The sequence below is a fragment of the Gorilla gorilla genome, chromosome X (genome assembly GCF_029281585.2).
Source record: "Gorilla gorilla gorilla isolate KB3781 chromosome X, NHGRI_mGorGor1-v2.1_pri, whole genome shotgun sequence".
NCBI classification, from domain to species: domain Eukaryota; kingdom Metazoa; phylum Chordata; class Mammalia; order Primates; family Hominidae; genus Gorilla; species Gorilla gorilla.
In genome coordinates, this window is record NC_073247.2 from 163951695 (window position 1) to 163968183 (window position 16489).

At 39.7% G+C, this 16489-nt stretch overlaps 1 protein-coding gene across 1 annotated transcript in view; it reads right to left on the reverse strand.

Moving 5' to 3' along the window:
* Positions 1-16489, reverse strand: part of GABRA3 (gamma-aminobutyric acid type A receptor subunit alpha3) — a 274967-nt gene that overhangs the window by 107059 nt on the left and 151419 nt on the right. Inside the window, exon 4 of the mRNA XM_019019216.4 lies at positions 5848-5915. Coding sequence (XP_018874761.1) covers positions 5848-5915 — 68 coding nt within the window. The remainder of the gene's footprint in view (positions 1-5847; positions 5916-16489) is intronic.

Here is a 16489-nt window from a genome sequence, read left to right on the forward strand (position 1 = left end):
TGCCATTCTAACTGGTGTGAGATGGTATCTCATTGTGGTTTTGATTTGCATTTCTCTGATGGCCAGTGATGATGAGCATTTTTTCATGTGTCTTTTGGCTGCATAAATGTTTTCTTTTGAGAAGTGTCTGTTCATATCCTTCGCCCACTTGTTGATGGGGTTGTTTGTTTTTTTCTTGTAAATTTGTTTGAGTTCTTTGTAGATTCTGGATATTAGCCCTTTGTCAGATGAGTAGATTACAAAAATTTTCTCCCATTCTGTAGGTTGCCTGTTCACTGTGATGGTAGTTTCTTTAGCTGTGCAGAAGCTCTTTAGTTTAATTAGATCCCATTTATCAATTTTGGCTTTTGTTGCCATTGCTTTTGGTGTTTTAGACATGAAGTCTTTGCCCATGCCTATGTCCTGAATGGTATTGCCTAAGTTTTCTTCTAGGGTTTTTATGGTTTTAGGTCTAACATTTAAGTCTTTAATCCATCTTGAATTAATTTTTGTATAAGGTGTAAGGAAAGGATCCAGTTTCAGCTTTCTACTTATGGCTAGCCAGTTTTCCCAGCACCATTTATTACATAGGGAATCCTTTCCCCATTTCTTGTTTTTGTCAGGTTTGTCAAAGATCAGATAGTTGTAGATATGTGGCATTATTTCTAAGGGCTCTGTTCTGTTCCATTGGTCTATATCTCTGTTTTGGTACCAGTACCACGCTGTTTTGGTTACTGTAGCTTTGTAGTATAGTTTGAAGTTAGGTAGTGTGATGCCTCCGGCTTTGTTCTTTTGGCTTAGGATTGACTTGGCAATGCGGGCTTTTTTTTGGTTCCATATGAACTTTAAAGTAGTTTTTTCCAATTCTGTGAAGAAAATCACTGGTAGCTTGATGGGGATGGCATTGAATCTATAAATTACCTTGGGCACTATGGCCATTTTCACAGTATTGATTCTTCCTACCCATGAGCATGGAATGTTCTTCCATTTGTTTGTATCCTCTTTTATTTCATTGAGAAGTGGTTTGTAGTTCTCCTTGAAGAGGTCCTTCACATCCATTGCAAGTTGGATTCCTAGGTATTTTATTCTCTTTGAAGCAATTGTGAATGGGAGTTCACTCATGATTTGGCTCTCTGTTTGTCTGTTATTGGTGTATAAGGATGCTTGTGATTTTTGCACATTGATTTTGTATCCAGAGACTTTGCTGAAGTTGCTTATCAGCTTAAGGAGATTTTGGGCTGAGATGATGGGGTTTTCTAGATATACAATCATGTCATCTGCAAACAGAGACAATTTGACTTCCTCTTTTCCTAATTGAATACCCTTTATTTCCTTCTCCTGCCTGATTGCCCTGGCCAGAACTTCCAACACTATGTTGAACAGGAATGGTGAGAGAGGGCATCCCTCTCTTATTGGCATTGTTTATATTTCCTGGCTCTCTATGTTACATAAAAATATCCAAGGAGATTCCTGGTCATAGACTCCTAGAAAAAGCTCAAGGACATAGATTCCTTTCTATATTGCATCTGAAATGCTATATCCTGTGGAATAAGAATAAATTGACATCCTAAAATAGACAAAGGTTCTCATCCAGTCTGTGCCTCAGACTGCCAGTAAGGGAGAGCTTGAAGTAGACGTAGCTACTTTTTCTAGTACTAGAGAGAAAACAGGTACAATAATTTCAAGTCTACTGCCACCAGGAAAGAGATCCCTATGCTATTCTCCTTTTAATTAACACAATTTTTTTTCTCCATGGTGTTTGGATACTAGGATAATGGCATAATTTTCATAAGCAGTTGTCATATCAGAATGTATGTTATCTGAATCTGTTGTCTAGAATTATTACTATAATGTCTTTTTCTGTGTTCTTATTTCCCAGGATTCCATTTTGTTTTTCTCATTAAGCTAGATGGTTAGTTCTTTCATTGTGTTGTATACTTGCACCATTACCTGATTGTCCACTGTATATCCTAGGAAATTTCTCTGTGGCAGCTGACACTAGTGGCACTAGCTGGCACCTAGTGGGATCTAAGCAAAGTATTCCTGGGGAGAGGGTGAGGTTAATAATACCCAAAATTGGCATTTTAAGTTTCCCAGTTATTATCTCCCTGACTCTCCTAACATTACTCCTCTTTTCCCTCTTTATTTTCTCATTAGTTTTCTTGGTATAGTTCAGACAAATATTTGTTGATTACATACCATGGGACCCTGGGTTCCTGCACCTCTGACGTGCTCAAGGACTAGAAGAGAAGGTGGAGCAGTGCCTGGAGCCTTAGGATCTTGAGAGCTAGGATGGAAGCTAAGTCAGAAGGGAATTTGGACCAGATAGAAGAGCACCAATGTTTTTCTCAGCTGTTACTTTTCTGCTTTCCTTTCCAGTGACCGACAATATGCCTAGAATGATATTCCTAAGCCACTTGCCCACTGTCTCTGCAGTCTAATTCTTTGCAACCTTTCTCTTACTGCCATTTCCACCCTCTTCCTATACATCTGATGGAGAAAATGGTCTAAACTCTCCTAATAATAGATAATTATAGAAGGTTGCATGGCCCCAGTTCACTCAAATTGGGATAGTCTTCTTTGTTCTGTTTCTCTCCTAGGAGATCATGGACACAGGATTGGCATTACTACTGAGGAGCTATGATGCTTTGTGTGACCAGCAAGCTCAATTTGTTGCAAATGAATAACACCAGCCTCACCACAAGCCTGTGAAACTGCCAGGGCAACCATTTTCCAACTGATCTCTTGTACTCTAAATTAAATTTTTTTTTCCTCTGACTTTCTCCTTAGAAACATCTACCACTGTTTAGCTTTCATCTTTGCTCAGTTCCCTACTGTCATAGTTCCTTATATTCATGAATGGAGAAGCCACCAAACCTAGTAGCTGAAGCTTGGAATCATCAATCATTGACTCACCAGTCTTAATAATCACTATTGTCTCCTGAGGAAAGCTATTTTCACTCTTTATCTGCAGGGCTTGCTACTAATGTTTAATTTCATCTCAAGAAACTCATACAGAGGACCTCTGTCAGGTTCTGTGCTAAATGCTGGAGAACCAGAGATGTCCCTGACATATTTTCTGTCTTTGAAAATGTTTCAGCTAAGTGGAGGAACACAGTCATTATTTTTCCCTCAAATTTGATTTGTTCCTTCTCATTTATTCTTGCACTTAATAAAAAGTTGGGAGTTTGCCATGTACCAAACACTGAGTCAGACATTTATGGTATTGAGATGAACAAAACAGACATGGCTTATACCTTCATGGAGCTTTTGTCAAAAAAGCTGAGAAGCTGTGTCTGTAAGGGCCAGTGTTTGGCCAAGGAATGTAATGGGTGTAAAATATTATGGGTGGTGGTGTGTCAATGTTCAAAGTGGCAGCGTAATTTTCCCCCTTTGTGAACAAAAGACTGCCTCTATTTCCTTAGGAAAGTATTTTGGACCAAAACGCTCTCTTTTCCTGGAAATGAGCCAAGAACCCAGGCAGCCCAAATTTTCATCAACTTTTCCAAGTAGTCTGTGGTCTCAGGGGAGCCTGGGTTCTTGGTGAAACTAGTTGCCAAAGTCAGAAGACTGCCTAAAGCTTTACCCAAATGCATCCCTGACCCTGGGATCAATTGAACAGTCTACTTAGTAGCACAGAAAAAAAAACATTTCTCAAAACACCCGAAATATGCTTTTTAGCCAGAATGATTGTAGCTATTCTGCCTTGTGACTGGATGGACATGCGGCTAAAAATAATGTGAAATTCATTTGACCAAAGTCTGCGCTCTCTATCAGGAAGGTGCCATTCTGTTGCTTCAGCTAAATAATGAGGAATAAAAACAAACAAGCAAATTATAACATGAAACTTCAAGAGAGATAGACAGAAAGTCCCAATTGTTAGAAACGTCTCCAGAGCCTGGAGACACCCATACACGCCTGCTATGGTGAGGAAGCAGCAGAGTGAGGAGCTAGTTGGAACAGGGACTGTGTGTGTCCTTCTCTGGTATGCCTGGGTTTAGGTATCTGTTTGCATATGTGTTTCTATAGAATGCCTAGAATAGTGTGTGGGCTGTGTACCCTATATGTATTTGTTATGTGTATGTATATTTGTCTGAATGGTATTTGTGGTTGTTGGTGCATGAATGAAAATGAGTGAGTGAGTGTATGTGTGTGTGAGGAGTCACTTCATTTATCCTTTTATAAATATCCTAATTTAATTCCTAACAATAGAAAAAGAGCTACATACACCAGGTGAGTATGGTTGTCTCTGATGGGCTGTGAGATCTCTGAATATAGGGCTTCCTAGAGCCTTTAATGCATAGCTGGGCTCGTAAGGAGTACTTGTTGAAGGACCAACTGGCAACAATTTTAACACATGCCTGTGGGAATTACTAGTCAACAAGTTGACAGAGGGCAATGGAGACATACAGGCTTTCTTGCTGTCCCTAAGAGAGAGCCATCTCCTCCATTCCTTATATCATACATACCCCTTAATGAGCTCTCCCTGTGTGTCAAATGCTGTTAAGTGCCAGGGAAGCCATGGAGACTTGGTACTTGCCCTCGAGGAGTTGAAAGGAAGTCTAATGTACCCTTCTCTTTACTCTACACTTGAAAGACAAGGTTCAGACCTCTCCTTTACCCATGCCTGGCCTTCCAAACATTCACATACTGATGATTTCTTCTCCTGAGAACTAGCCAGCTTTTCCAATTGACTCATAGACCTTGCAGCTGATTGAAGAGTCATGTAAAATCAACGGGCCTAAATCAACCCTCAGGCTCCAGCCTTTTCCCCTTTGTACTCCATCCTGCACAGATCACCAGATCAATCATTCCAAAACAACACATATATTTTTACTGTCCTAACAAAATCTACCCAATGGCTCTGCATTACCTATAAGAAAACCTCTACCACTTCCCTATACAACTGTTTGTGTTAGTCCAACAGGTGGAAAGAAGCTTTGTCCCCTGCCAAGTAGTAGTCCCACTGAAAATAGACACACAGAAAAAAACTCTAAATAGTGAACATGGGCATGTCATTATCTTCAAACATATTTTCCCTGATACTAGGATTTTTACTTGCAACACAAAGTCAGTCATTCAACAAAAACTTATTGAGCATCTAATAATGGCCAGGTATACAAAGCAGATAATAGCTTTTTTGTGTCTATAAATCATAATTATTCAATTGAATATTTGATACTCAGTATATATCAATAGGGTATCTATTTGAGTGAGGCCTTCTGCTTCAACTCTCCACTGTACTCTTTGTTTTGAATACAATGGATAATGGTGAGAAAAGGGGCCACTCCCTTGCTTGTTCTGCTGTGCCCTGCTCTATATTTTGAGTCTGCAATGAAGCTCTCTCCATGCCCAAATCTGTACAAAGAATAGTTTCCAGAAGTGATTTAGATTCTTTCTCCAAACTGTTTGTATCATTCTGGCCAGTCCATGTCCCTAGTGGATGAAGCCCAGTTACAAGGAACAGACTTCTTGGATGACACCACCAGCTGCTTTACTGAGAATCCCCATCACAATTCTCTCCTCATATGACCTACCTGTACCAATATGTGTGGTGCCAGCAGAGTGTGAAGGGAGAAGTCAGGGAAGCTTTAATTAAGGATAGGGAACCAAACAAACTTTTGAAAGATGTGTCGTGGGAGAAAGATAAGGGCACTCCTGAAAGGGGTATATACATTATATGTGAATAGGTGGGGAGAGCAGGGCAAAGATGGATTTGGCTAAACGTAGGGTGGCGAGGGTAGGAAATTCATACGAGAAAAGACCACTCCTTAGAATATAGCTACAAGGCCCTGCCTTAGGAAAGCTCCAATTTATTTTCTTTGGTCTAGTGCATCCTCTTTTACATTTACCTTTGCAAGAACTTACCATGTCAGTGTCTGACACAGGGCCAAAACTGGTCACGTAGATGTCAGTCTTCACTTCAGTCACTGCATCTGCGTGAAAGAAAGTAGAAAAGCAGAACGTCAGGAAAGGCTTTTGTCTTAGCTCAGAGAGAGTCCAGTGCAGTACTCTGAATGACAGCCAAATTACTACTTCTGAGAAAGGAAAACCCCTCAAAAACTTCTCATCTGTGCTATCTCTTCACAGGGAACATGCTAGGTACAGACTCAAAGTCTATCCCTTTAGTATCATTGAAAATGACAGCATAATACCAAAACAACAAAGCTTAGATAGGGCCCTTAGAGACCCCTGACATTCACAAGAGCTGAGCTCTCACTGGGCTTACCCTTACCTGTAGTGGGTTACAAATGTTGCAATATCCAACACTCTTCCACTTCTAGGAACATAGGATGATTGTGCTTCCACTCCCCTGCCTTTTTAAAATATAGAGGGGCAATAGGAATGATTCTGGATGTGGAAGAAAGTAATATGTGTCTCTCATGGCTGGAACAATTAATGTCTAATGCAAGACCCTCCATGCCATGATGATCCTAAAAACACACATTGGTGTGGTGCTACAATAAAATTGAAAAAGTCTGGAATGATGAGCTAATATATGGAGGACCACTGCCCTGGAGAGTTGCCTGGATCCACAATAGACTTTGCATGAATGAGAAATAATTTTGGGGGGGGTTAATTGTCCCATATTTGGAGATAACTGATATCATTTGATACACTCTTCGCATTTATTTTCCTTCATTGTAACTATTTGTTTTACTTGTCAATCTTCCCACCTAACCCAAGAGCTTCTGAAAGGTTTATTACTCAGATGGTGCTCACTAAACATCAAGTTTTGCATGAATGGATTAATCTCATCACACACCACATATTTGCCAAACTGGAAATTAATACTGTCGTAGTCCATTCAGGCTGTTACAACAAAATACCTTAGACTGGGTAATTTATAAAGAACATAAATTCATTGCTCACAGTTCTGGAGTCTGGGAAGTCTTAGATCAAGGCACCAGAAGGTTCAGTGTCTGGTGAGGGTCCACTCCTCATAGATGGTGCCTTCTATGTCCTCACATGATGGAAGGGGCTAGGGAGCTTGCTCAAGCTTCTTTTATAAGAGCACTAATCCCAATCATGAGGGTGGAGCCCTCCTGACCTAATCGCCTTCTAAAGGCCTCACTGCTTAGTACTACCTTAATACTATAGTATTAAGTACTATATAGTACTTATATACTATATAGTACTTAGTAATATACTTAATACTATAGTACTAAGTATTTATAGTACTTAGTACTATAAATTTCAGCATACAGATTGTGGGGAGACAAAAACATCCAGAACAGCAGCTACCCAGAGAAGTGAAGTTTATAGTATATAAATAAGTTATATACTTATAAGTTAGTTATAAATATACTTATAAGTTATAAATAAGTTATATACTTATATACTATAAGTATAGTACAGTATATGTTATATAAGTATATATACATCCAGAACAGCAGCTACCCAGAGAAGTGAAGTTTTTCCACTACTGAGTTTTTCTTTTCCTGCTTCTGTCAGCCCTACTTACCCCCACTGCAGCCCAGTTAGCCTACCCATTCCAGCATACCTCAAATGGAGCATGAGCTAAGGCAGGCTATCCCAGCCTTGCAAAGCCCATTTCAGCCTACCAGACACCTCAAGATCACAGTAAACCAAACAAGTCTCACTCCAGCCCAGCATAGCTGACCTGAATTGAGCATACTAGTAACACAGCTAACAGGAGTAAAGCCTACACAAGACTTGATGTATGTCTATAATAGAGCTGGCTACTGCAGTTTATGGTGCTATTTCTTTTCTCTCATGGAAAGGTAGGGAACACATCTACTCCATCTGTACCATATTAGCTGTACTCATCCAGACCTGAGTTTTGGCCCAAATGTATTTTAGCTCTCGTTGATTTCTCACTTTCCAGAACCATTCCTTAGGCTTAATATATTGTGCCCCTACTCAGGCATTTATGTGTTCAATACACTCAAGGCCACTACACTCATCCATAAACATTCCCATTTTGAGAAGAGACTATGAGTATCATTTAATAATAATCAACACTATAATCAGTTCACCAAAATACACAATTTACTCCCAAGCTTAATCAGCAAATAACATGTCTCTGAAACTAGAGCTGTGTTTTAAATAGCTGGGCTCTCATCTAGAGCAGAGGATTCTTTGGAGCTATTTCTGTACTTGAAGGAGAAGAGACAAAACTTCAGAACCCAGAATATGCTCCCTTAAGGTTTCTCCCTTCAGACACATTGCCAGGCTCATTGGCTAAAGAAGCAAATGCCTATATACCTACTGTGTGACATAATTACCTCCAATTGTCCTATCCCCAAATACATAAAACAAAATAAATTCATTAATGGAAGAGACCACCATTATATTTGAATCCAATATTTTAGGCAAAAACATTGCAGATACAGAATAACTTTCTAAATCAATATGGTTGTAAAATTGTAAGATAGTCATGCAGACTTCCAACATCCTACAGATAAGAAGAGAGATAGTAGGGAAAGTCTATAAAATTTATAGTTAATATGATTTGGCTCTGTGTCCCCATCCAAATCTCACCTTGAATTGTAATCCCCATAATTCCCATGTGTCAAGGCGGGACCAGGTGGTGGTAATTAAACCATGGGGGCGGTTTTCCCCATGCTGTTCTCATGATAATGAGTGAATTTCATGAGATTTGATGGTTTTATAAGTGTCTGGCATTTCCCCTGCTGGCACTCATTCTCTCTCCTGTTGCTCTGTGAATAGGTGCCTTCCACCGTGATTGTAAGTAAGTTTCTTGAGGTCTCCCGAGCCATGCAAAACTGTGAGACAATTAAACCTATTTTCTTTATAAATTACCCAGTCTCGGATATTTCTTCATAGCAGCGTAAGAATGGATGAATACAATGGTTATGGTGGGACTCAAGAGTTAATGGGTAGGATGGCTTGATGGCAATCCCAACTCTAAAATGACCAAGGAAGGTCTTCTATCTATATTGCCTCCTCCAATCCTCTTCTAAGTACCTTTCTTCTATTTCTTTTTTTTCTTCCATCCTTCTTTCCTCTCCTCCTTCATTCAACACCACTTCCTCTATTCCAATTTTCTTACCTGCCAGACTCTTTCCAAATGGGATAGAAGTGGAGGAAGAAGGGATTTGGTGTCCAGTGTACCAGATCAGCTAGCTACTAGATCAAACTTCTCAACATTATTTTCCTGCTGTTCCCCACACTGTTTCTTTCTTAACAATCAATGGTTGCCTTTTCAATGAAAGTGAACAGGTTAGAAATAAGAATGGCACCAGATTTGCATCAACCAGAAATCCTTCATGCAGTCAGGTGTGGAAAAGGGATTGTTACTGCATCCTGGTATCATAAGTGAGAGAGGGCTCTGAATTTATGTTACCATCCACAGGCCTCTATTCCAAGCCCAGGCAAAAGCAGGGATATTTGACATGACTCCAGTGTTCTACACAGGGACCACTATGCCTTGATGTCTAGCCCCATTTTCTGGCTAAGAAATCGGGCTGTCTTGGGGCAAGGCACCTGATAACACATGGAGAAGAACTCTGATGAATATGATACAGTAGTTAAAAGCATGACTAAGTTTGGATTTAGGCTCTGCCACTGCTCTTTTGTGTGCCTTTGTACCTGTTTCTTCTTCTGGAAAATTGAGGTAATGATACTTCAGAATTGCTCTGAGAATTTAAGGAGATAGTATTTAGACCAGTAGTTAGAACAGATTCAGAGTTTAGTACATGTTAGCTAATGCTGCTGCTTAATACTATTTCTGAGACTAGATCACATGAGCCACCCATAAGGCCAAATGGGCAGAACTCACACAGATGTCTAAGGTCCTGGGTCCTAGACACTGAAGACAGTATCCACTCACGACTTCAGCTCCTCTATGTGAAGGAATGACTAGGAGTTTCCTATTTCATTTAATTAAGTGCAAAGGCCAGTGAATTAAACTGAAACTCATGAGGGCCACAATATATAGAGTCTAGCCTCTGTTGACAGAATTCTTGATAGAGACAAATATGAAATATTAATTAGTGGAAGATAAGAAGGCATTTTTCTTCTCTTTTTATATAATTGTTTACAGTTGCTGCTTGGCTCTTTCTTCATTTGCTTCAGGGATTTAATTTCCTTCCAATATTATCCTCTGAAACAAAAGGTGAACACAATTTTTTTTCCTTTGGCAAATTTACTGCAGTATTGGAAGCACTTGGATGATCCTCAAGTGGTCTGCACATATACGCATAACGTACATATACACATGATTACACACACCCTTAAACCTCAATAGGACTCCCATTGGTAGGGAACTCATTTGCCAGGCCCTACAGTACTTCTGCTTGCTGCTAATCTGAAAGAATAAAGATGAGCCGATCAACAAGTGATCACTGTATTTATGTTGAGTATATTGCTCATAATATACTGTATTTTCTGGTTTTACCTCAAATATATGTCCAATAATTCTTGAATTTTCTTGAAACCAGTCTCTGTAAGTTTGCCATTTCTAGCTGCTCCACCCCAGCACAAAAATGCACATTTATCTTAGTGCTACCCTTTGGATCCACACAACAAAGTCTGCTTTCTCTTCCCTTTAAGAAAAAAAAATATTTAAAAGCTTCAGAGATTTAAAGAAAGTGATCCTTGTACCCCTGTCTGCTCTTCTTGTTTCTTTCCATACTAAATGCCCCGACTTATTTTGATTATGTCTCTCTTCTTTTTTTTTTCCCTTTGGCTCACCTTGTATTTTGTCTTTCTTTCTTTCTTTTTTTAAATTATGCTTTAAGTTCTAGGATACATATGCACAACGTGCAGGTTTGTTACACAGGCATACATGTGCCATGTTGGTTTGCTGCACCCATTAATTCGTCATTTACATTAGGTATTTCTCCTAATGCTATACCTCCCCCTGCCCCCCACCCCACGACAGGCCCTGGGGTGTGATGTTCCCTGCCCTGTGTCCAAGTGCTTTCACTCTTCAATTATCACCTATGAGTGAGAACATGCGGTGTTTGGTTCTCTGTCCTTGCGATAATTTGCTCAGAATGACGGTTTCCAACTACATCCATGTCCCTGCAAAGGACATGAACTCATCCTTTCTTTATGGCTGCATAGTATTCCATGTGTGTATATATGCCATATTTTCTCAATCCAGTCTATCATTGGTGGACATTTGGGTTGGTTCCAAGTTTCTGCTATTGTGAATAGTGCCACAATAAACATATGTGTGCATGTTTCTTTATAGTGGCATGATTTAAAATCCTATGGGTATATACCCAGTAATGGGATCGCTAGGTCAAATGGTATTTCCAGTTCTAGATCCTTGAGGAATCCACGCTGTCTTTCACAATGATTGAACTAGTTTACACTCCCACCAACAATGTAAAAGTGTTCCTATTTCTCCACATCCTCTCCAGTATCTGTTCTTTCCTTTTTAATGATCGCCATTCTAACTGGTGTGTGATGGTACCCCATTGTGGTTTTGATTTGCATTTCTCTGATGACCAGTGATGATGAGCATTTTTCCATGTGTCTGTTGGCTGCATAAATGTCTTCTTTTGAGAAGTGTATGTTCATATCCTTTGCCCACTTTTTGATGGGGTTGTTTGTTTTTTTCTTGTAAATTTGTTTAAGTTCCTTGTAGATTCTGGATATCAGCCCTTTGTCAGATGGGTAGATTGCAAAAATTTTCTCCCATTCTGTAGGTTGCCTGTTCACCCTGATGATAGTTTCTTTTGCTGTGCAGAAGCTCTTTAGTTTAATTAGATCCCATTTGTCAATTTTGGCTTTTGTTGCCATTGCTTTTGGTGTTTTAGTCATCAAGTCCTTGCCCATGCCTATGTCCTGAATGATATTGCCTAGGTTTTCTTCTAGGGCTTTTACGGTTTCAGGTCTAACATTTAATTCTTTATTCAATCTTGAATTAATTTTTGTATAAGGGTTAAAGAAGGGATCCAATTTCAACTTTCTACATATGGCTAGCCAGTTTTCCCAGCACCATTTATTAAATAGGGAATCCTTTCCCCATTTCTTGTTTTTGTCAGGTTTGTCAAAGATCAGATAGTTGTAGATGTGTGGTGTTATTTCTAAGGCCTCTGTTCTGTTCCATTGGTCTATATATCTGTTTTGGTACCAGTAACATGCTGTTTTGGTTACTATAGCTTTGTAGTATAGTTTGAAGTCAGGTAGCATGATGTCTCCAGCTTTGTTCTTTTGGCTTAGGATTGTCTTGGCAATGCAGGCTCTTTTTTGGTTCCATATGAACTTTAAAGTAGTTTTTTTCCAATTCTGTGAAGAAAGTCATTGGTAACTTGATGGTGATGGCATTGAATCTATAAATTACCTTGGGCAGTATGGCCATTTTCACAATACTGATTCTTCCTATCCATGAGGGTAGAATGTTCTTCCATTTGTTTGTGTCCTCTTTTATTTCGTTGAGCAATAGTTTGTAGCTCTCCTTGAAGAGGTCCTTCACATCCCTTGTAAGTTGGATTCCTAGGTCTTTGTAGCAATTGTGAATGGGAGTTCACTCATGATGTGGCTCTCTGTCTGTTATTGGTGTAGAAGAATACTTGTGATTTTTGCACATTGATTTTGCATCCTGAGACTTTGCTGAAGTTGCTTATCAGCTTAAGGAGATTTTGGGCTGAGATGATGGGGTTTTCTAAATATATAGTCACGTCATCTGCAAACAGGGGCAATTTGACTTCCTCTTTTCCTAATTGAATACCCTTTATTTATTTCTCTTGCATGACTGCCCTGGCCAGAACTTTCAACACTATGTTGAATAGGAGTGGTGTGAGAGGGCATCCCTGTCTTGTGCCAGTTTTGAAAGGGAATGCTTCCAGTTTGTGCCCATTCAGTATGATATTGGCTGTGGGTTTGTCTTAAATAGCTCTTATTATTTTGAGATATGTTCCATCAATACCTAGTGTATTGAGAGTTTTTAGCATGAAGGGCTGTTGAATTTTGTCGAAGGCCTTTTCCGCATCTATTGAGATAATCATGTGGTTTTTGTCTTTGGTTCTGTTTATGTGACGGATTATGTTTACTGATTTGCGTATGTTGAACCAGCCTTGCATCCCAGGGATGAAGCCAACTTCATCGTGGTGGATAAGCTTTTTGATGTACTGCTGGATTTGATTTGCCAGTATTTTATTGAAGATTTTTGCATCGATGTTCATCAGGGAATATTGGTTTAAAATTCTCTTTTTTTGTGTGTGTGTCTCTGCCAGGCTTTGATATCAGGATAATGCTGCCCTCATAAAATGAGTTAGGGAAGATTCCCTCTTTTTCTGTTGATTGGAATAGTTTCAAAAGGATGGTACCAGCTCCTTTTTGTACCTCTGGTGAATTTGGCTGTGAATCCGTCTGGTCTTGGACTTTTTTTTAGTTGGTAGGCTATTAATTATTGTCTCAATTTCAGAGCCTGTTATTGGTCTATTCAGAGATTCAACTTGTTCCTGGTTTAGTCTTGGGAGGGTGTATGTGTCGAGGAATTTATACATTTCTTTTAGATTTTCTAGTTTATTTGCATAGAGGTGTTTATTGTATTCTCTGATGGTAGTTTGTATTTCTGATGTAGTTTGTATTGATGTTTGTATTTCTGTGGGATTGGTGGTGATATCCCCTTTATCATTTTTTATTGCATCTATTTGATTCTTCTCTCTTTTCTTCTTTATTAGTCTTGCTAGCGGTCTATCAATTTTGTTGATCTTTTCAGAAAACGAGCTCCTGGATTCACTGATTTTTTGAAGGGTTTTTTTTGTGTCTCTAGCTCCTTCAGTTCTGCTCTGATCTGAATTATTTCTTGCCTTCTGCTAGCTTTTGAATTTGTTTGTTCTTGCTTCTCTAGTGCTTTTAATTATGATGCTAGGGTTTTGATTTTAGATCTTTCCTGCTTTCTCTTGAGGGCATTTAGTGCTATATAAATTTCCCTCTACACACTGCTTTAAATGTGTCCCAGAGATTCTGGTATGTAGTGTCTTTGTTCTCATTGGTGTCAAAGAACATATTTATTTCTGCCATCATTTTGTTATTTACCCGGTAGTCATTCAGGAGCAGGTTGTTCAGTTTCCATGTAGTTGTGCGGTTTTGAGTGAGTTTCTTAATCCTGAGTTCTAACTTGATTGCACTGTGGTCTGAGAGACAGTTTGTTGTGATTTCTGTTCTTGTACATGTGCTGAGGAGTGCTTTACTTCCAACTATGTGGTCAACTTTGGAATAAGTGCGATGTGGTGCTGAGAAGAATGTATATTCTGTTGATTTGGGGTGGAGAGTTCTGTAGATGTCTGTTAGATCTGCTTGGTGCAGAGCTGAGTTCAAGTCCTGGGTATCCTTTTTAACCTTCTGTCTCGTTGATCTGTCTAATATTGACAGTGGGGTGTTAAAGTCTCCCACTATTAATGTGTGAGAGTCTAAGTCTCTTTGTAGGTCTCTAAGGCCTTCCTTTATGAATCTAGGTGCTCCTGTATTGGGTGCATATATATTTAGGCTACTTAGCTCTTCTTGTTGAACTGATCCCTTTACCATTATGTAATGACCTTCTTTGTCTCTTTTGATCTTTGTTCGTTTAAAGTCTGTTTTATCATAGACTAGGATTGCAAACCCCTGCTTTTTTTTGTTTTCTTTTCCACTTGCTTGTTAGATCTTTCTCCATCCCTTTATTTTGAGCCTATGTGTGTCTCTGCACGTGAGATGGGTCTCCTGAATACAGCACAGTGATGGGTCTTGACTCTTTATCCAATTTGCCAGTCTGTGTCTTTTAATTGGGGCGTTTAGTCCATTTACAATTAAGGTTAACAATTGTTAACATTACAATAACAACAATAATAACAATAATAACAATAACAACTGTTATTGTTAACAAACAATAGTTTGTGTGAATTTGATCCTGTCATTATGATGTTAGCTGGTTATATTGCCCGTTAGTTGATGCAATTTCTTCCTAGCATCAATTGTCTTTACAATTTGTCATGTTTTTGCAGTGGCTGGTACCAGTTGTTCCTTTCCATGTCTAGTGCTTCCTTCAGGAGCTCTTGTAAGGCAGGCCTGGTGGTGAAAAAAATCTCTCAGCGTTTGCCTCTCTGTAAAGGATTTTATTTCTCCTTCAGTTATGAAGCTTAGTTTGGCTGGATATGACATTCTGGGTTGAAAATTCTTTTCTTTAAGAATGTTGAATATTGGCCCCTACTCTCTTCTGGCCTGTAGAGTTTCTGCTAAGAGATCCGCTGTTAGTCTGATGGGCTTCCCTTTGTGGGTAACCCGACCTTTCTCTCTGGCTGCCCTTAACATTTTTTCCTTCATTTCAACCTTGGTGAATCTGACCATTATGTGTCTTGGGGTTGCTCTTCTTGAGGAGTATCTTTGTGCTCTTCTCTGTATTTCCTGAATTTGAACATTGGCCTACCTTGCTAGGTTGGGGAAGTTCTCCTGGATAATATCCTGAAGAGTGTTTTCCAACTTGGTTCCATTCTCCCCATCACTTTCAGGTACACCAATCAGACGTAGATTTGGTCTTTTCACATAGTCCCATATTTCTTGGAGGCTCCGTTCATTTCTTTGTACTCTTTTTTCTCTAAACTTCTCTTCTCACTTGATTTCATTAATTTGATCTTCAATCACTGATACCCTTTCTTCCACTTGATTGAATTGGCTACTGAAGCTTGTGCATGCGTCACATAGTTCTCGTGCCATGGTTTTCAGCTCCATCGGGTCACTGAAGTTCTTCTCTACACTGTTTATTCTAGTTAGCCATTCATCTAATCTTTTTTGAAGATTTTTGTCTTCCTTGCAATGGGTTCAAACATCGTCCTTTAGCTCAGAGAAGTTTGTTATTACCACCCTTCTGAAGCCTACTTCTGTCAACTCGTCAAAGTCATTCTCCATCCAGCTTTGTTCCATTGCTGGTGAGGAGCTGCGATCCTTTGGAGGAGAAGAGGCACTCTGGTTTTTAGAATTTTCAGCTTTTCTGCTCTGGTTGCTCCCCATCTTTGTGGTTTTATCTACCTTTGGTCTTTGATGATGGTGACATACAGATGGGGTTTTGGTGTGGATGTTCTTTTTGTTGATGTTGATGCTATTCCTTTCTCTTTGTTAGTTTTCCTTCTAACAGTAAGGTCTGTTGTAGTTTTCTGGAGGTCCTCTCCAGACCCTGTTTGCCTGGGTATCACCAGTGGAGGCTGCAGAACAGCAAATATTGCAGAACAGCAAATATTGCTGCCTGATTCTTCCTCTGGAAGCTTCATCCCAGAGGGTTACCCGCCTGTATGAGGTGTCAGTTGGCCCCTATTGGGAGGTGTCTCCTAGTTAGGCTACACGGGGGTCTGGGACGCACTTGAGGAGGCAGTCTGTCCATTCTCCGAGCTCAAACAGTGTGCTGGGAGAACCACTGCTCTCTTCAGAGCTGTCAGATGGATGTTTAAGTCTGCAGAAGTTTCTGCTGCCTTTTGTTCAGCTATGCCCTGCCCCTAGAGGTGGAGACTACAGAGGCAGCTGGCCTTGCTGAGCTGTGGTGGGCTCCACCCAGTTCAAGCTTCCCCAGCTGCTTTGTTTACCTACTAAAGCCTCA